General features: G+C 42.2%; 1 protein-coding gene across 13 annotated transcripts in view; it reads right to left on the bottom strand.

The window, feature by feature from the left end:
• Positions 1–21,990, bottom strand: part of LOC118378319 (neurexin-3b-like) — a 778,567-nt gene that overhangs the window by 480,201 nt on the left and 276,376 nt on the right. For 7 of the 13 annotated variants that reach the window (XR_008141146.1, XM_052524156.1, XM_052524155.1 and 4 more), the window contains 2 exons: positions 16,611–16,784; positions 11,698–11,817 (listed from right to left, as the gene is read on the bottom strand). Coding sequence is in view for 11 of the 13 variants with exons in the window: in XM_052524156.1 (XP_052380116.1) it covers positions 11,698–11,817; positions 16,611–16,784 (294 nt within the window). In the remaining 2 variants the exon portion in view is untranslated. Of the gene's footprint in view, positions 1–11,697; positions 11,818–15,587; positions 15,615–16,610; positions 16,785–21,990 lie in introns of all 13 variants that reach the window. The other 6 variants (XR_008141145.1, XM_052524146.1, XM_052524148.1 and 3 more) reach the window with 1 other exon arrangement.

The following is a 21,990-nucleotide window of genomic DNA, read 5'->3' on the forward strand; positions in this document are numbered from 1 at the left end:
GTTCCTCAGTCTTCCCGCTCTTTCACTCAAACCCAGCCCTTTTCCTTTGTGTAACCAGCTGTCATATCTGTTCCACTAGGGACGTTTTCCTTTATGATGTAATTTGTAATCAAGTTATGATTTTTAATTTTGCGTAATTCTGTGTGATTATTTAGGTATTTAGTAAATAAATAATTAAACCCAATTTTGTATTGCTGATTCAACTTGTTGGCCAGGGTTCTTGCAGATAGTCAAGAATTTACAACTTTCAGATGAGACTGAATTAAGATGACGATTAATATTGACTGCTATATATGTAGAATATTACTAGGTCTTTAAGAGTTTATTCGGAAGATAAAGATAAGCCTACCCGTCCGCCTGTCTGTCTGTCTGTCTGCCATAAATACCCGTCCGCCTGTCTGTCTGTCTGTCTGTCTTATTTCTGTCTGGTGCCTGTCTGTCTGTCTGTCTGTCTGTCTGTCTGTCTGCTAGCCAGTATATCTGCCAAACTGCCTGCTGATTTCAGACCAATGTTGGATATATTAGAGGGATTTGCAGCCAACAGTATCACAGCAGATCTTAGACTCTGCAGTCCAACAAGACACACAGCCAACAGTACAGCAGTGTGGATTAGACTCTGCAGTCCAACAAGACACACAGCCAACAGTACAGCAGTGTGGATTAGACTCTGCAGTCCAACAAGACACACAGCCAACAGTACAGCAGTGTGGATTAGACTCTGCAGTCCAACAAGACACACAGCCAACAGTACAGCAGTGTGGATTAGACTCTGCTCAACAAGACACACAGCCAACAGTACAGCAGTGTGGATTAGACTCTGCAGTCCAACAAAACACACAGCCAGCCAGTGTGGATTAGACTCTGCAGTCCAACAAGACACACAGCCAACAGTACAGCAGTGTGGATTAGACTCTGCAGTCCAACAAGACACACAGCCAACAGTACAGCAGTGTGGATTAGACTCTGCAGTCCAACAAGACACACAGCCAACAGTACAGCAGTGTGGATTAGACTCTGCAGTCCAACAAGACACACAGCCAACAGTACAGCAGTGTGGATTAGACTCTGCAGTCCAACAAGACACACAGCCAACAGTACAGCAGTGTGGATTAGACTCTGCAGTCCAACAAAACACACAGCCAACAGTACAGCAGTGTGGATTAGACTCTGCAGTCCAACAAGACACACAGCCAACCGTATCACAGAAGGGTTTAGACTCTGCAGTCCAACAAGACAAACAGCCAACCGTATCACAGAAGGGTTTAGACTCTGCAGTCCAACGTGACAAACAGCCAACCGTATCACAGAAGGGTTTAGACTCTGCATTCTAACAAGACAAACAGCCAACCGTATCACAGAAGGGTTTAGACTCTGCAGTCCAACAAGACAAACAGCCAACCGTATCACAGAAGGGTTTAGACTCTGCATTCTAACAAGACAAACAGCCAACCGTATCACAGAAGGGTTTAGACTCTGCATTCTAACAAGACAAACAGCCAACCGTACCACAGCAGAAATGTAGCTTAAGGTATAACTGAAGTTTCACTTTAATTTCATCACAAGTAGAGAGAAATGTACGCATGCACACACTGGCTGATTTTAAATGAAATGAACAAAGGCAACACTAACGTTGACTAATGATTACTTCTAACAGCCCCCTGTGTGAATAACAACCAGGTATTACTGGAGAGTTATAAGAGTAGTGTTTGATATCACTATTGTGCACAGTGCCAGGTCTTTCTATCGACCTTGTCGTGTTTAAAGAGGGAGAGAGAAAGAGACAGAGAGAGACACACAAACAGAGAGAGAGAAACACACAAACAGAGAGAGAGAGAGAGAGAGAGAGAGACAAACAGAGAGAGGGAGAGAAAGAGAGAGAGAGACACACAAACAGAGAGAGAGAGAGACACACAAACAGGGAGAGAGACACACAAACAGAGAGAGAGAGACACAAACAGAGAGAGAGACAAACAAACAGAGAGAGATAGAGAGAGAGAGACACACAAACAGAGAGAGAGACAAACAAACAGAGAGAGACACACAAAAAGAGAGAGATAGAGAGAGAGAGACACACAAACAGAGAGATAGAGAGAGATAGAGAGAGAGAGAGAGAGAGAGAGAGAGAGAGAGAGAGAGAGAGAGAGACACACAAACAGAGAGAGAGAGAGAGAGAGAGAGAGAGAGAGACACACACACACACAAACAGAGAGAGAGAGAAAGAGAGAGAGACACACACAAACAGAGAGAGAGAGAGAGAGAAAGAGAGAGAGAGACACACAAACAGAGAGAGAGAGAGAGAGACACAAACAGAGAGAGAGAGAGACAAGGCAAGAAGGGCATTCTATGCCATCAAAAGAAACATACATTTCAACATACCAATTAGGATTTGGCTAAAAATACTTGAATCAGTCATAGAGCCCATTACTCTTTATGGTTGTAAGGTCTGGGGTCCGCTCACCAACCAAAACTTCACAAAATGGGACAAACACCAAATTGAGACTCTGCACGCAGAATTCTGCAAAAATATCCTCTGTGTACAACGTAGAACACCAAATAATGCATGCAGGGCAGAATTAGGCCGATACCCACTAATTATCAAAATCCAGAAAAGAGCCGTTAAATTCTACAACCACCTAAAAGGAAGCGATTCACAAACCTTCCATAACAAAGCCATCACCTACAGAAAGATGAACCTGGAGAAGAGTCCCCTAAGCAAGCTGGTCCTGGGGCTCTGTTCACAAACACAAACACACCCTACAGAGCCCCAGGACAGCAGCACAATTAGACCCAACCAAATCATGAGAAAACAAAAAGATAATTACTTGACACATTGGGAAGAATTAACAAAAAAACAGAGCAAACTAGAATGCTATTTTGCCCTAAACAGAGAGTACACAGCGGCAGAATACCTGACCACTGTGACTGACACAAAATTAAGGAAAGCTTTGACTTTGTACAGACTCAGTGAGCATAGCCTTGCTATTGAGAAAGGCCGCCGCAGGCAGACATGGCTCTCAAGAGAAGACAGGCTATGTGCTCACTGCCCACAAAATGAGGTGGAAACTGAGCTGCACTTCCTAACCTCCTACCCAATGTATGACCATATTAGAGAGACATATTTCCCTCAGATTACACAGATCCACAAAGAATTCGAAAACAAATCCAATTTTGAAAAACTCCATATCTACTGGGTGAAATTCCACAGTGTGCCATCACAGCAGCAAGATTTGTGACCCGTTGCCACGAGAAAAGGGCAACCAGTGAAGAACAAACACCATTGTAAATACAACCCATATTTATGCTTATTTATTTTATCTTGTGTCCTTTAACCATTTGTACATTGTTAAAACACTGTATATATATAATATGACATTTGTAATGTCTTTATTGTTCTGAAACTTCTGTATGTGTAATGTTTACTGATTTTTTTTGTTTTTTTTCACTTTATATATTCACTTTGTATGTCGTCTACCTCACTTGCTTTGGCAATGTTAACACGTTTCCCATGCCAATAAAGCCCTTGAATTGAATTGAATTGAGAGAGAGAGTGACACAAAGAGAGAGAGAGAGAGAGAGAGAGAGAGAGAGAGAGAGAGAGAGAGAGAGAGAGAGAGAGAGAGAGAGAGAGAGAGAGAGAGAGACACAAACAGAGAGAAGAGAGAGATAGAGAGAGAGAGAGAGAGAGAGAGACACACACAAACAGAGAGAGAGAGAGAGAGAGAGAGAGAGAGAGAGAGAGAGAGAGAGAAAGAGAGAGAGAGACACAAACAGAGAGAAAGAGAGACACACACACAAACAGAGAGAGAGAGAGACACAAACAGAGAGAGAGAGAGAGAGAGAGAGAGAGAGAGACACACACAAACAGAGAGAGAGAGAGAGAGACAGACAGAGAAAGAGAGAGAGAGACACAAACAGAGAGAGAGAGACACACACACAAACAGATAGAGAGAAAGAGAGAGAGAGACACAAACAGAGAGAGAGAGAGAGAGAGAGAGACACACACAAACAGAGAGAGAGAGAGAAAGAGAGAGAGAGACACAAACAGAGAGAGAGAGAGAGACACACACAAACAGAGAGAGAGACAGAGAGAGAGAAAGACGTTCCACTGTCCACTACTCCCACTGTGATAATTAGGCTGCACTCAGTCGCTGCCTGACACACAGCACAACACAGTACAGCACAACACAGTACAGCACAACACAGTACAACACCGTACAGTACAACATAGCACAGTACAGTCCAGTACAACACAGTACAGTAGAGTACAACACAGTACCGTACAACACCGTGCAGTACAACACAGTACAACACCGTACAGTACAACACAGTACAGTACAACACCACACATTACAGCACAGTACAGTACACCACTGTACAGCACAACACAGTACAACACTGTACAGTACATCACAACACAGTACAGTACAATACAGTACAGTACAACACAACACAGCACAATATAGTACAGTACACCACTGTACAGCACAACACAGTACAGTACAATACAGTACAGTACAACACAGTACAGTACAATACAGTACAGTACACCACTGTACAGCACAACACAGTACAACACTGTACAGTACAGCACAACACTGTACAGTACAGCACAACACAGTACAGTACAGCACAACACAGTACAGTACAATACAGTACAGTACAACACAGTACAGTACAATATAGTACAGTACAGTACAACACAGTACAGTACAACACCACACATTACAGCACAGTACAGTACAATACAGTACAGTACAACACAACACAGCACAATATAGTACAGTACACCACTGTACAGCACAACACAGTACAGTACAATACAGTACAGTACAACACAGTACAGTACAATACAGTACAGTACACCACTGTACAGCACAACACAGTACAACACAGTACAGTACATCACAACACTGTACAGTACAGCACAACACAGTACAGTACAGCACAACACAGTACAGTACAATACAGTACAGTACAACACAGTACAACACAGTACAGTACATCACAACACAGTACAGTACAATACAGTACAGCACAACACAGTACAACACAGTACAGTACAGCACAACACAGTACAGTACAATACAGTACAGCACAACACAGTACAATACAGTACAGTGCATCACAACACAGTACAACACAGTACACCACAGTACAGTACAACACAGTACAACACAGTACAGTACAACACAGTACAACACAGTACAACACAGTACAGTACAACACAGTACACCACAGTACACCACAGTACAGTACAACACAGTACAGTACAACACAGTACAACACAGTACAACACAGTACAGTACAACACAGTACAACACAGTACACCACAGTACAGTACAACACAGTACAATACAGTACAGTACAACACAGTACAACACAGTACAGTACAGCACAACACAGTACAGTACAATACAGTACAGCACAACACAGTACAACACAGTACAGTACATCACAACACAGTACAGTACAATACAGTACAGCACAACACAGTACAACACAGTACAGTACAGCACAACACAGTACAGTACAATACAGTACAGCACAACACAGTACAACACAGTACAGTACATCACAACACAGTACAACACAGTACACCACAGTACAGTACAACACAGTACAACACAGTACAGTACAACACAGTACAACACAGTACAACACAGTACAGTACAACACAGTACAGTACATCACAGTACAGACAGCAATTGAACGACGCTGAGTCCCCTTGGTTCACCATTCTACTGGTTCACTATCAAACAACATGATTGGAGATATCACTGTTGCATTGTTGGGTGGAGAAAGCTTTTCATCACAAGATATCATTCCACTTTCAGCAGCTGGAGCAGCAAGAGCAGGGTGGGTTTGTGTGTTCGGAAAGGGTGGAAGTAGAGAGGGGGTGGAGAGAGAGAGAGAGAGAGAGAGAGAGAGAGAGAGAGAGAGAGAGAGAGAGAGAGAGAGAGAGAGAGAGAGAGAGAGAGAGAGAGAGAGAGAAAGAGAGACAGAGAGAGAGAGAGAGAGAGAGAGAGAGAGAGAGAGAGAGAGAGAGAGAGAGAGAGAATGAAAATAAGAAGAAAGTTGATTACATGTTCAGAGAATTGCATCTCATTTCTTCTCTCAGCCAGCCATGTGTCGATGGGCTATGCACAGAGCTGCTCAGTGCATTACTGCCATCTAGTGGTGGTTCTATGAACTGTTTATAAACCTCAGGGGGAGGAGGAACAGCAGAAGAGACACTAAACAGGACATTATATTATGTTGACTGTACAGCACAACACAGTACAGTACAGTATTTGAACCTCCATTGCCTGGCTACAACTACTATACTAGTTGTCTACTAAAAACACAATGGAAACCATCATAGAGACAGAGCCATAGGGCTATGGCCACAAGTAGTGCACAAGTAGTGCAGTAGTGTAATTTCAGTGTCGACTGATCACAGTTCCTACATTATTCATATCAAAAACTCCAAGATGGCGTAGCAGTCAGACGTCTTTGTCCTTCGTCTTGTCGTGTCCCATATATATATATTTTTATATATTTCAGCTCGCCAGTTTGTACAACGCGACTCAAACCAGATCATACTGGACCTAGTTTCTCTCCATATCCCCGGATTCCTACCGCAAGCTCTGTACCTTTTCATCTGGATCATCGCAGCTACCTAGCTGCAATCCGAGTGACTACTCCTGGCTAACCTCTGTCCCGAAGCAAGCACCAATTAGCCTGGAGCTAGCCGATGTTAGGCCCATTCTCCCAGCTAGCTGAAGAGGCCCATCAGCCACTCCTGGGCTACAATACCCGGACCCCTTCTACTGCCGGTATGGGGCAGGGAACCCTACCGATCCTTCACGACTGGACTACAACGTAATCTGCTCGAGGGGGTACTCAACTGGCCCCTACGCCGCGACGTCCCCTGAATGCCCATCTGCTAGCCTGCTAGCCGTGGCCCATCTTCTAGCCGCGGCCCGCTAGCTGTCTAGAGCACATTGGACTGTTAGCTGAATAGATCCATCGTCCAATTTCTTGGGCCACTATACCTATTTTACTAATTGGACTTGGACCCCTCTGCTACTCCGAACACTACTAATCCATCACGACTGTTCTATCGACGTCACCGCACGAGGAGGCAAAAACAGACTTTCCTCCGTCGCGACGTCCCTCTTAGGCCCTTCTGCTGGCTTGCTCGGCCAGGCCTGCGAGCTGTCTGAATCGCCGTGTCTCCAGCCAGCCCAACCCCTCACTGGACCCCTATGATCACTCGGCTACGCATACTTCTTCCTAATGTCAATATGACTTGTCCATTACTGTCCTGGTTAGTGATTATTGTCTTATTTCACTGTAGAGCCTCTAGCCCTGCTCAATATGCCTTAACCAGCCATTTAGTTCCACCTCCCACAAATGCGGAGAAATCACCTGGTTTAAACGTCTCTAGAGACAATATCTCTCTCGTCATTACTCAATGCCTAGGTTTACTTCAAATGTACTCACATCCTACCATACTTTTGTCTGTACATTATGCATTGAATCTTTTCTATCGAACAAGGAATCCTGCTCCTTTAATGAAAGTTTGATTTTTATATCATTTTTTTTTATTTGCCACGCTGCATTTTCCCTGTTTTTTGCCCAAGTGGGACGCAACCGTCCCCTATACCGTAAGAAGTTAACATTAGAAGCCTCCTCTCTAAGTTTGTTTTATTCACTGCTTTAGCACACTCTTCCTACCCGGATGTCCTAGCCGTGTCTGAATCCTGGCTTAGGAAGACCACCAAAACCCCTGAAATTTCCATCCCTAACTACAACATTTTCCGACAAGATAGAACTGCCAAAGAGGCGGTGTTGCAATATACTGCAAAGATAGCCTGCAGAGTTCTGTTTTACTATCCAGGTCTGTACCCAAACAATTTGAGCTTCTACTTTCAAAAATCCACCTTTCCAGAAACAAGTCTCTCACCATTGCCACTTGCTATAGACCACCCTCTGTCCCCAGCTGTGCACTGGACACCATATGTGAATTGATTGCCCCCAATCTATCTTCAAAGCTCATGCTGCTAGGTGACCTAAACTGGGACATGCTTAACACCCCGGCCATCCTACAATCTAAGCTTGATGCCCTCAATCTCACACAAATTATCAATGAACCCACCAGGTACAACCCCAAATCAGTAAACACGGGCACCCTCATGGATATCATCCTAACCAACTTGCCCACCAAATACACCTCTGCTGTTTTTAACCAAGATCTCAGCGATCACTGCCTCATTGACTTCATCCGTAATGGGTCTGCGGTCAAACGACCACCTGTCATCACTGTCAAACACTCCCTAAAACACTTCAGCGAGCAGGCCTTTCTAATCGACCTAGCCCGGGTATCCTGGAAGGATATTGACCTCATCAGTAGAGGATGTCTGGTTATTCTTTAAAGGTGCCTTCCTCATAATCTTAAATTAGCATGCCCCATTCAACAAATGTAGAACCTGGAACAGATATAGCCCTTGGTCTCCGCCAGAACTGACTGTCCTTGACCAGCACAAAACATCCTGTGGCATTCTGCATTAGCAGAATTAACAGGGAAGTTAGGAGCCAATATACAGAGGCAGTTAGGAAAGATAAGGCTTGCTTTTTCAAGCAGAAATTTGCATCCTGTAGCACAAACTCAATACACCTCTGGGACACTGTAAAGTCCATGGGGAATAAGAGCACCTCATCCCAGCTGTCCAGGAAACATTGCCACCACTGATAAATCCACTGTAATTGAGAACTTCAATAAGCATTTTTCTAAGGCTGGCCATGCTTTTCATCTGGCGAACCCACCTCTATCTACAGCCCTGCACCCCCCACAGCAACTCGCCCAAGCCTCCCCATTTCTCCTTCACCCACATCCAGATAGATAATGTTCTGAAAGAGCTGCTAAATCTGGACCCCTACAAATCAGCAGGGCTAGACAATCTACCCTTCTCTTTCTAAAATGATCTGCTGAAATTGTTGAAACCCCTATGACCAGCCTGTTCAACCTCTCTTTCGTCTGAGATTCCCAAAGATTGGAAAGCTGCCACAGTCATCCCCCTCATCGAAGGGGGAGACAATCTAGACCCAAACTGCTACAGACCAATATCTATCCTACCCTGCCTTGCTAAGGTCTTCGAAAGCCAAGTTAACAAACAGATGACCGACCATTTCAAATACCACCGTACCTTCTCCGCTATACAATCTGGTTTCACTGCTGGTCATGGGTGCACCTCAGCCACGCTCAAGGTCTTAAACGATATCATAACTGCCATCGATAAGAGACATTACTGTGCAGCCGTATTCACCGACCTGGCCAAGGCTTTCGACTCTGTCAATCACCACATTCCTATCGGCAGACTCGACAGCCTTGGTTTCTCAAAAGACTGCCTCGCCTGGTTCACCAACTCCTTCTCAGACAGAGTTCAGTGTGTCAAATCGGAAAACAGGGCCTGTTTTCCGGACCTCTGGCAGTCTCTATGGGGCTGCCAAAGGGTTCAATTCTCGTGCCGACTCTCTTCTCTGTATACATCAATAATGTCGCTCTTGCTGCTGGTGATTCTCTGATCCACTTCTACGCAGACGACACCATTCTGTATACCTCTGGACCTTCTTTGGACACTTTGTTAACTAACCTCCAGACGAGCTTCAATGCCACACAACTCTCCTTCCGTAGCCTCCAACTGCTCTGAAATGCAAGTAAATCTAAATGCATGCTCTTCAACCGATCGCTGCCCACATCTACCCGCCCGTCCAGCATCACTACTCTGGACGGTTCTGACTTAGAATATGTGGACAACTACAAATACCTAGGTGTCTGGTTAGACTGTAAACTTTCCTTCCAGACTCCCATTAAGCATCTCCAATCCAAAATTCATTCTAGAATCGACTTCCTATTTTGCAACAAAGCATCCTTCATCCATGCTGCCAAACACTCGTAAAACTGACCATCCTACCGATCCTCAACTTTGACCAACGCTATTCAACAAATTGGATGCAGTCTATCACAGTGATATCCGTTTTGTCACCAAAGCCCCATATACTACCCACCACTGTGACCTGTACACTCTCGTTGGCTGGCCCTCGCTTCATACTCGTCGCCAAACCCACTGGATCCAGGTCATCTACAAGACTCTGCTTGGTAACGCCCCGCCTTATCTCAGCTCACTGGTCACCATAGCAGCACCCACCCATTGCACGCACTCCAGCAGGTATATCTCACTGGTCACCCCCAAAGCCAATTCTTACCTTGGATGCCTTTCCTTCCTGTTCTCTGCTGCCAATGACTGGAACGAACTGCAAAAATCCCTGAAGCTGGAGACTCATATCTCCCTCACTAGCTTTAAGCACCAGCTGTCAGAGCAGCTCACAGATCACTGCACATGTACATAGCCCATCTATAAATAGCCCATCCAACTACCTCATCCCCATACTGTATTTATTTATTTATCTTGCTCCATTGCACCCCAGTATCTCTACTTGCACATTCATCTTCTGCACATCTTCCATTCCAGTGTTTAATTGCCATATTGTAATTACTTTGCCACCCTAGCCTATTTATTTCCTTTATCCTACCTCATTTGCACATACTGTATATATATTATTTCTACAGTATTATTGACTGTATGTTTGTTTATTCCATGTGTAACTCTGTGTTGTTGTATGTGTCGAACTGCTTTGCTTTATCTAGGCCAGGTCGCAGTTGTAAATGAGAACTTGTTCTCAACTAGCCTATAAAGGTGAAATAAATATTAAATTAGTTGTGCCCTGGGCAGACCAGAGTGACCCTTCCATTACACTGTCTAATTAAAGACACTGCAAATTGAAGAGGAGAGTCCCCATCGTCACGGGGATAAGAGCCACACACACACACACACATTTGAGAAAGCTATTTAGGGACATTTATGCAATGCCTGCTTGGGCAGAACCAGAAGTTGCACATATCATCAGTCACACACTCAACTCAACTCTTGAGTTCCTAAAGCCCTGAGACTCCTTGACCACACAACAACAAAGTGTGACACTGTCAACAGTTTCAACCCGTTTTGTACTGTGTATCTCTAATGCATGTTACATCGATAGTAGAATATACTGTATGCATTGGAAACAGAGAGTCAGAATAACAGCTAGCATCATGCAGATAATCAATGTGCCCCCGAGGACCCGAGGACCCGAGGACTCACGGTAGTTGCACTGCGTCCATCAGTGTAGCTGGTCACGGGGAAGCTGCAGGTCTGTCTGTGTGTCTGTCTGTGTCTGTGTCTGTGTCTGTGTGTCTGTGTGTGTGTCTGTGTGTGTGTGTGTGTGTGTGTGTGTGTGTGTGTGTGTGTGTGTGTGTGTGTGTGTGTGTGTGTGTGTGTGTCTGTCTGTCTGTCTGTCTGTCTGTCTGTCTGTCTGTCTGTCTGTCTGTCTGTCTGTCTGTCTGTCTGTGTGTGTGTGTGTGTGTGTGTGTGTGTGTGTGTGTGTGTGTGTGTGTGTGTGTGTGTGTGTGTGTGTGTGTGTGTGTGTGTGTCTGTCTGTCTGTCTGTCTGTCTGTCTGTCTGTCTGTCTGTCTGTCTGTCTGTCTGTCTGTCTGTCTGTCTGTCTGTCTGTCTGTCTGTCTGTCTGTCTGTATAAGAGTTGATCCCGGTGAACTGTGTTTTTCTGGCGTCTTCGCATCGGTCTACATATGTCTAGTTAAAGTGAAACGGTACTCACGGTCGTTGCACTGTGTCCCTGTGTAAGAGGTCATTGTGCAGTCGCAGGTAAAGTTCTCCCACTGTTGAATACACACGCCCATGTTGGTACAGGAGTCCTCCTGACAGGTGGTGCTGGGTCCTGTTGGAACAGACAGGGTGTAAAGGGGTGGAGTAACCACGGGGGGGGTCGGTACTGAGCCCCATCATTGGAGGTACCATGCAGTAGTGCACTTGGTGTGGGAGGGGAATTGGGGACATGCGTGCCGTATAAATCCAACAGGAAGTCTCAATGTTTGGAGACAGAAAAACAGCATTCCCTTTTGTGTTTTAACACTACATATGACCCATTATGAACAGCCACAAACAAAAAGGACACAAACAGGATGTTTTTCACGTGGCTACAAAGACAGATACTGTACAAGAGTCACAGAAAGAAAGACAATTTGCCCAACGTCCCCCCAAAAAACTACAAAAAAACTGAATATTAGATGTACAAAAAGTGACTATAGATGTACGACTATACACTTAAAACACAACACATTTACAACACTATAGATGTACGACTATAGACTTAAAACACAACACATTTACAACACTATAGATGTACGACTATAGACTTAAAATACAACACATTTACAACACTATAGATGTACGACTATAGACTTAAAACACAACACATTTACAACACTATAGATTTACGACACTATAGAATTACAATACTATATATTTACAATACTATATATTTACAAAACTATAGACTTACAATACTACAGATTTAGAATACTATATATTTACAACACTATAGACTTAAAACACAACACATTTACAACACTATAGATTTACGACACTATAGAACTACAATACTATATATTTACAATACTATATATTTACAAAACTATAGAATTGCAATACTACAGATATACAATACTATAGGTGTACAATACTATAGACTTACAATTCTACAGATTTACAATACTATATATTTACAACACTATAGATTTGCAATACTACAGATATACAATACTATAGATGTACAATACTATAGACTTACAATACTACAGATTTACAATACTATATATTTACAACTCTATAAATATACAATACTATAGATTGACAACACTATAGATTTACACCACTATATTTTTACAATACTATAGATGTACAATACTATAGACTTACAATACTACAGATTTACAGTACTATATATTTACAACACTATAGATTTACAATACTATATATTTACAAAACTAAATATTTACAATACTATAGATTTACAATACTATAGATTTACAACACAATAGATTTACAACACTATAGATTTACAACACTATATATTTACAATACTATATATTTAGAACACTATAGATGTACAATACTATAGATTTACAATACTATAGATTTACAATACTATAGATTTACAATACTATAGATTTACAACACTATATATTTACAACACTATAAATGTACAATACTATAGATTTACAATACTATACATTTACAATACTATAGATTTAAAACACTATAGATTTGCAATACTATAGATTTACAATTTTACGACGCTATACATTTAGAACACTATAGATATGTATATACTGCACTCAATACCATCTACTGTATCTTGCCTATGTCGCTCTGTACCATCACTCATTCATCTATCTTTATGTATATGTTCTTTATCGCCTTACACTTGTGTCTATAAGGTAGTAGTTTTGGAATTGTTAGCTAGATTACTTGTTGGTTATTACTGCATTGTCGGAACTAGAAGCACAAGCATTTTGCTACACTCGCACTAACATCTGCTAACCATGTGTATGTGACAAATAAAATTTGATTGGATTTGATTTGATATTTGACACTATAGATTTACAATACTATATATTTACAATACTATAGATTTACAATGCTATAGGTTTACAATACTATAGATTTACAATACCCTTGATATACAATACTATAGATTTACAATACCATAGAATTACACCACTATAGATTTATGACACTCTACTTTTACGACACTACAGATCTACAATACTATAGATTTTTGACACTATAGACATACAACACTATAGATTTACGACACTGTAGAGTTACAATACTGTAGATTTACAATACTATAGATTTACAACACTATAGAGTTACAATACTATAGATTTAAAATGCTACAGATTTACAATACTATAGATTTAAAACACTATAGATGTACAATTCTATAGAATTACAACACTATAGATTTTACACCACTATCGATTTTACAACCCTATAGACTTACAAACCTATAGATTTACAACACTACATATTTGCAAAACTATATAATTGCAACCCTATAGCCTTACAAACCTATAAACCCATATTTGCAACACTTTAGATTTACAACACTATAGAATTGCAACACATATAGTTCAGAACAAGAACAGTAAACAAGAACAAATGAAGACTTTAGAGTGTGCAGTACAGTAGTGCATATTCCTGAGTATGCACTCCATTGAGACAGTTTGAAGGGTTATACAATATGCAAGGGACCTTGTAGTTTTGGATTGTTGTTGGGTTTTTGAATGGTATTCAATGGTCCAAAACGTAAAGCGATAGTCTTCAGCGCAAAAACGTAATGAAAAGCATCTGGCAAATTCATCCACAAGCACTAATATAGTTTCATATTTGCCTTCTTGAACCGCGTTTTTATGAATTCGATGATACTGTATAATCGTCAAGCCCATTCAAAAGTCCAAGGACACAAACAGGGAAGTATGATGTGTCACTTGCACAGGGCATTCAAAGTCAAACTGGATGTGTGTATTCCATTCTCCACCAACCACCACCACACATATCTCACACTTCTGAATACTTTTCTAAGAGGGAATGTAGACAAGAACTCTGCATTATATGTACATAGTCAATCCGTCTGGATTAAACGAATAACATACAAAACCGTTTCAAAAACCTCCAAAGAGAAAAGATTTAAAGAAATACCAAAAAAAAAAAAAAAAAATACAAAAACAAGAAACACAAACAACTGCAAATAAACAGTTGTTTAAGTGCGATAGTCTTGTGCAAGATGATATGTGAGACAAGAGAATAACTTGGAGGTGGGACAGAAAAAGGAGAACTATAGTTGCTGGCTGAAAGTGCCTTTACTGTGTAATGAAGAGCGGTGGTATTCAGTCACCACGACCCTATCTTTATTGGAGAAGACTCGCTCTCTGAAACAGCACCTTCTCTTCTCACCAGAGAAAAGAAGGAAGGAGTGTGACAGGGTTGAGAGAAAGAGATAAAGGGAGGCTGAGAGAGAGCGAGAGATAGAGGCTGAGAGATGGTTGACTAGCAGCACTCTGAAGCTGTTGAAGCGCAGTTGCAGGATTTGCTATACTTCTTAGTACATCTCAACTTTTCCTAATGAAATAAATGAATTTGCTATACAAAGACAGGTAGACATCAACCACGACTGGTAAGACAACATAGTAACAGTACTACATGAAGCCCTGGGCCTGGAAATGGATCTCATGTTTTATGGATGGGCTTCTCTGTGGATGGGTTGAATTGATTGTTTTTCACCTTGTCCTCGATTTATCTCTTTCCCTGACAATCTCTCTGTCTCTACCTCTCGGCCTCTCGGCCTCTCAGCCTCTCTGCCTCTCACTATCACTCAATCTTATAACATTTTCTCTCTTTCTCTCTCAATCTATTTCTCTCCCGCTACAGCTTTTCTCATTCATGCTTCCTCTTAAGGCTCTCTTTTATCTCTTCTTTCTGTTCCTTCTGTTTCTCCAACATTTCTCCTGACACTTTCAGAGAGTGAGCCTTCCTCTCCAGCACTGGGACATGGTCATCATAGCTACACCCAAGATGCATTGCACACAGCATTCTGTCAGTTCAGCCGCGCCTCAGAGAAGCGGTCAGAGTGAAACCTTCTACCTTGCAGGTCGGCTTTGGTGAAATCAACTTTGTTAGCGCCGTAACACAACAAACAGAACAGGAAGAAGCGGAAAAAGTTAGTGTTAGTGAGGCAGCACAAGATTAGTGCTCAGAGCCGTTCAGGTATTGTAGAGTTAGGATCTTAATTTGATCACTCTTTTTGTTGCTGAGAATTTTCTTGTGCCGCATGCAGGACACAAGGTTATGCACGGTTATATTAATTAACAGTATTTCACTTTTCATGTAGCCTCATTTTGACCAGCTAATCGCCTAACCACCAATCAAGCAACAGTATGGACTAAACATTCAAATCCAGTTGCTGCAGGATTATTTTGTTGCGACAATACAGGTCAAATTAAGATCCTACATATGTACAGGTAGTGTTGGTAAAGGGAAGTACTTCAGGTTATGTTTAGTGGTTAATTAGTGTTCATGTGTTAGATTACAGTAAAAGGGATCAGATGGATAGACATGGGTTTATGTTGTAGGAATGTGATGTGAGAGAACGCTGTCTCTATGTTCATATACTGATAGTTTGCCACCACCTAGTGGTGGAATGCAGAGTGATATTTTGCACCACCTAGTGGTGGAATGAAGTGTAATGGTTTGGCAACACCTAGTGGAGGAAGGCAGTGTAATGGTTTGGCACCACCTACTGGTGGAATGAAGTGTAATGGTTTGGCAACACCTCGTGGAGGAAGGCAGTGTAATGGTTTGGCAACACCTACTGGTGGAAGGCAGTGTAATGGTTTGGCAACACCTAGTGGAGGAAGGCAGTGTACTGACTAGACTAGTACATGATGCACTAGTCTTTGATCCCAATATACCATTTAAATTACTTCAGGTTGTGACCCTGAGTGGCCATAAATTAACTAGGCTGAAGGTATGAGTGGGCAAGGAACAAACCATAGCCATGAGTAGAAGACAAAGATCTAGTCACATAGGGTGCATGGGGTCAATTTGGAACTGGATGCATAATATATGTATGCCTAAGTCAAAGAGGTCATAGGTCAGGGGTCGTACCTTCACAGCCGCGTTCGATCTGTCCTGAGCGGAACAGGGCATCGTTGATGAGGTCAGGTAGACGGCCGTTGAGATCGACAGATGCCAGACAGCCCTGGAAACCCTCCCTAGAGACCACCAGCTTAGGAAGGTTCTGATACATGTTGGGCCCCAGACCTGCCACAAACAGATCCCCTGGAGGGAGGGGGGAGGGTGGGGGGAGATCAAATGAGGACGTAGTCAGAGAGTGTGTCAACAACATTTATGTGATGGCAGGATAATCTAGTCATGATTATGATGCCTTTACTTAGTCAAATAAGCAAATATTGTCTGTCAAACTGAGTAGTTCCAACATTTAGACTAGCATCCCATTTAGTATAAAATGGTAGTGTGTTAGTTCTATTTATTTTTTATTTCACCTTCATTTAACCAGGTAGGCTAGTTGAGAACAAGTTCTCATTTGCAACTGCGATCTGGCAAAGATAAAGCAAAGCAGTGTGACACAGACAACAACACAGAGTTACACAGAGTTACACAAACAATAAACAAGCCAATAAAACAATAAACAAGTCAATGTACAGCTGCAGCGATCGGTTAGCTGCTCAGATAGTTGATGCCTCCCCCACAGCGAGTCGCTGCGGGGGAGGCGGAGCTGTTGGAGTAGCCAGGAGGAAGGCATGGCCAGCCGTTGAGAAATGCTTGTTGAAATTTTAGATTATCATGGATTTATCAGTGGTGACCGTGTTACCTAGCCTCAGTGCAGTGGGCAGCTGGGAGGAGGTGTTCTTGTTCTCCATGGACTTTACAGTGTCCCAAAACTTTTTGGAGTTGGAGCTACAGGATGCAAATTTCTGCTTGACAAAGCTAGCCTTTGCTTTCCCTGACTGACTGCGTGTATTGGTTCCTGACTTCCCTGAACAGTTGCATATCGTGGGGACTATTCAATGTTATTGCAGTCCGCCACAGGATGTTTTTGTACTGGTCAAGGGCAGTCAGGTCTGGAGTGAACCAAGGGCAATATCTGTTCTTAATTCTGCATTTTTTGAACGGGGCAGGTCGATTAGAATGTCCTGCTCTCAGAAGTGTATTAGGGAGCGTTTGACAGTGATGAGGGGTGGTCGTTTGACAGCGGACCCATAGCGGATACAGGCAATGAGGCAGTGATCGCTGAGATCCTGATTGAAAACAGCAGAGGTGTATTCAAATCAAATCAAATCTAATTTTATTTGTCACATACACATGGTTAGCAGATGTTAATGCGAGTGTAGCGAAATGCTTGTGCTTCTAGTTCCGACAATGCAGTGATAACCAACAAGTAATCTAACTAACAATTCCAAAACTACTGTCTTATACACAGTGTAAGGGGATAAGGAATATGTACATAAGGATATATGAATGAGTGATGGTACAGAGCAGCATACAGTAGATGGTATCGAGTACAGTATATACATATGAGATGAGTGTGTAGACAAAGTAAACAAAGTAGCATAGTTAAAGTGGCTAGTGATACATGTATTACATAAGGATGCAGTCGATGATGTAGAGTACAGTATATACATATGCATATGAGATGAATAATGTAGAGTAAGTAACATTATATAAGGTAGCATTGTTTAAAGTGGCTAGTGATATATTTACATCATTTCCCATTATTAAAATGTCTGGAGTTGGGTCAGTGTCAATGACAGTGTGTTGGCAGCAGCCACTCAATGTTAGTGGTGGCTGTTTAACAGTCTGATGGCCTTGAGATAGAAGCTGTTTTTCAGTCTCTCGGTCCCAGCTTTGATGCACCTGTACTGACCTCGCCTTCTGGATGATAGCGGGGTGAACAGGCAGTGGTTCGGGTGGTTGATGTCCTTGATGATCTTTATGGCCTTCCTGTAACAACGGGTGGTGTAGGTGTCCTGGAGGGCAGGTAGTTTGCCCCCGGTGATGCGTTGTGCAGTCCTCACTACCCTCTGGAGAGCCTTGCGGTTGAGGGCGGAGCAGTTGCCGTACCGAATCAGCGGTGTGCGAGTTGGTCAGGATAATGTCTATGAGGGTGCCCATGTTTACAGATGTAGGGTTATGCCTGGTGGGTTCCTTGATGATGTGTGTGTGATTGACGGCATCTAGCTTAGATTGTAGGACTGCCGGGGTGTTAAAACTTGTTGAGGATAGGTGGCAGTATTTTCACTTTGGATGGATTGCGTGCCCATGGTGAACTGAATCCTACTCTGTCCTAGATTTCTAATATATGCATAGTAGTATTACTATTGGATAGAAAACACTCTGAAGTTTCTAAAACTGTTTGAATTATGTCTGTGAGTATAACAGAACTCATAGGGCAGGCAATCTTCCAAACAAGAAGTGAAATTCTGAATGTGGGGCAAATTTGAAGTCATCGCCCCTCCTTTCCCAACAAGATATGGATATGGTAGCATTTCCTACGCCTTCCACTAGATGTCCTCATTCAGTAGAACGTGGAATGGAGCTTCTGGTGTGAACTTTGACCTAATGGGAGGGGAAATAGTCACGGTCTTGGCAGAATGCAATTTTCCTGTGGCGCATTTCTTTGTGGGTGCCACCGTCGTTCCATTTGGCTGCAGATGAAAACGTATGATCCGGTTGGAACGTTATTGGATATATATGAAAATAACATCCTGAAGATTGATTCTCTACGTAGTTTGACCAGTTTATTCGACCTGGAATATGTCTTTTTGAAGTTTTCGTGCGAGTTGTCCTGGACCAGCGTCAGCTTTTGGAACAAAACAACAATTTATTATGGAACTAGGACTCCTTGCACTGCATTCTGATGAAAGATCATCAAAGGTAAGGGAATATTTACGATGTAACTTCGTATTTCTGTTGACTCCAACATGGCGGAGAAATACTTTTACGTCTGAGCGTCTCAGATTATTGCATGGTAGGCTTTTTTCGTAACATAAAAAAAAAAATCTGAGACAGCGGTTGCATTAAGAACCAGTGTGTCACGCCTTGGTCTTAGTATTTTGTGTTTTCGTTAATTATTTGGTCAGGCCAGGGTGTGACATGGGTTTATTTTGTTGTATTTCGTATTGGGGTTTTGTAGTTATTGGGATTGCGGCTGAGTAGGGGTGTTGTATAGGCTTGGCTGCCTGAGGCGGTTCTCAATCAGAGTCAGGTGATTCTCGTTGTCTCTGATTGGGAACCGTATTTAGGTAGCCGGGGTTTCTCTGTGTATTTCGTGGGTGATTGTTCCTGTCTCTGTGTAGTGTTCACCAGATAGGCTGTAATTAGGTTTTCACGTTCCGTTTGTTGTTTTGTATTTGTATAAGTTATTTCATGTATCGCGATTGTTTCATTAACCTGTTAGTCCTATAGGGGCAGTATTTCATTTTTGGATAAAAAGACGTGCCCGTTTTAAGCGCAATATTTTGTCACGAAAAGTTTTGGAAAGAAGACACTCTTACGTTTCCAGAACTGCAAAGATTTTCACTGTGAGTGCCCTAGAACAAATGCTTCAGGCAAAACCAAGATGTTTGACCGACCAGGAAATGAACAGGATTTCTGAGGCTACGTTTTCCATGATCGCCTTATATGGCTGTGAATGTGACAGATTTTTACAAATCGCTAACGTTGCGTTATGGTAATGAGCTTGAGGCTGTAGTAACGCGACCGCATGCGGGATGGGGCGGACTATGAGGTTAAAGACATGAGTAACCACCACGCTGCATTTCGGTCGCACTCTCTTTCGACAAACGAAGAACGCCGTTACACAGTGTATCTTTAATTATATGTATAACATGTATCTTTAGTCAAAGTTTATGATGAGTATTTCTGTTTTCTGGCGTAGCTTTCTATAATTCCTCCGGATATTTTGGAGGAATTCCTGAACATGGCGTCAATGTAAACCGAGATTTGTGGATATAAATATGCATATTATCGAACAAAACATAAATGTATTGTGTAACATGTCATATGAGTGTCATCTGATGAAGATTTTCAAAAGGTTAGTGAAAAGGTTTATCTCTAATCCTGCTTTTGTGACTCTATCTTTGGCTGGAAAAAATGGCTGTGTTTTTCCTTTGATTTGGTGGTTGTCTAACATAAATATGTGTTGTGTTTTCACTGTAAAACATTTTAAAAATCGGACATGATGGATAGATGAACAAGATATTTATCTTTCACTTGCTGTATTGGACTTGTTAACGTGTGAAAGTTAAATATTTCGAAATAATATTTTTGAATTCCCTGCGCCACCTTTTCAGCTGAATGGAGGGGTGGAGTTCCCCTCGGGGATCGCCTTGCCATAACAGGTTTTAAGCATATCCCAGTTTAGGTCACCTAACAAAACAAACTCTGAAGCTAGATGGGGGCCGATCCATTCACAAATGGTGTCCAGGGCACAGCTGGGAGCGGAGGGGGGTCGATAGCAGGCGGCAACAGTGAGAGACTTATTTCTGGGGTAGGAACATTGCAATGTAGTAATTGTTTTGCCAGTGTTTATGTCTCTGTGATGGAAAGATATAGAGGCTTCCGTGACTGTCTGGTCTATAATACCATATAATTAGAATAACTGCAATTACTGTAATCAAATCAAATCAAATGTTATTTATCACATGCGCCGAATACAACAGGTGTACACCTTACTGTGAAATGCTTACATTCAGTGGGGGGGAAAAGTATCTAGTCAGCCACCAATTGTGCAAGTTCTCCCACTTAAAAAGATGAGAGAGGCCTGTAATTTTCATCATAGGTACACTTCAACTATGACAGACAAAATGAGGGGGAAAAAATCCAGAAAATCACATTGTAGGATTTTTTTATGAATTTATTTGCAAATTATGGTGGAAAATAAGTATTTGGTCAATAACAAATAACATTATCTCAATACTTTGTTATATACCCTTTGTTGGCAATTACACACACTGTTGCTGGTATTTTGGCCCATTCCTTCATGCAGATCTCCTCTAGAGCAGTGATGTTTTTGGGCTGTTGCTGGGCAACACGGACTTTCAACCCCCTCCAAAGATTTTCTATGGGGTTGAGATTTGGAGACTGGCTAAGCCACTCCAGGACCTTGAAATGCTTCTTACGAAGCCACTCCTTCGTTGCCTGGGCGGTGTGTTTGGGATCATTGTCATGCTGAAAGACCCAGCCACGTTTCGTCTTCAATGCCCTTGCTGATGGAAGGAGGTTTTCACTCAAAATCTCACGATACATGGCCCCATTCATTCTTTCCTTTACACGGATCAGTCGTCCTGGTCCCTTTGCAGAAAAACAGCCCCAAAGCATGATGTAGGTATGCTTCACAGTAGGTATGGTGTTCTTTGGATGCAACTCAACATTATTTGTCTCCAAACACGACGAGTTGAGTTTTTACCAAAAAGTTATATTTTGGTTTCATCTGACCATATGACATTCTCCCAATCTTCTTCTG

The sequence above is a fragment of the Oncorhynchus keta genome, chromosome 8 (genome assembly GCF_023373465.1).
Source record: "Oncorhynchus keta strain PuntledgeMale-10-30-2019 chromosome 8, Oket_V2, whole genome shotgun sequence".
Lineage (NCBI taxonomy): Eukaryota > Metazoa > Chordata > Actinopteri > Salmoniformes > Salmonidae > Oncorhynchus > Oncorhynchus keta.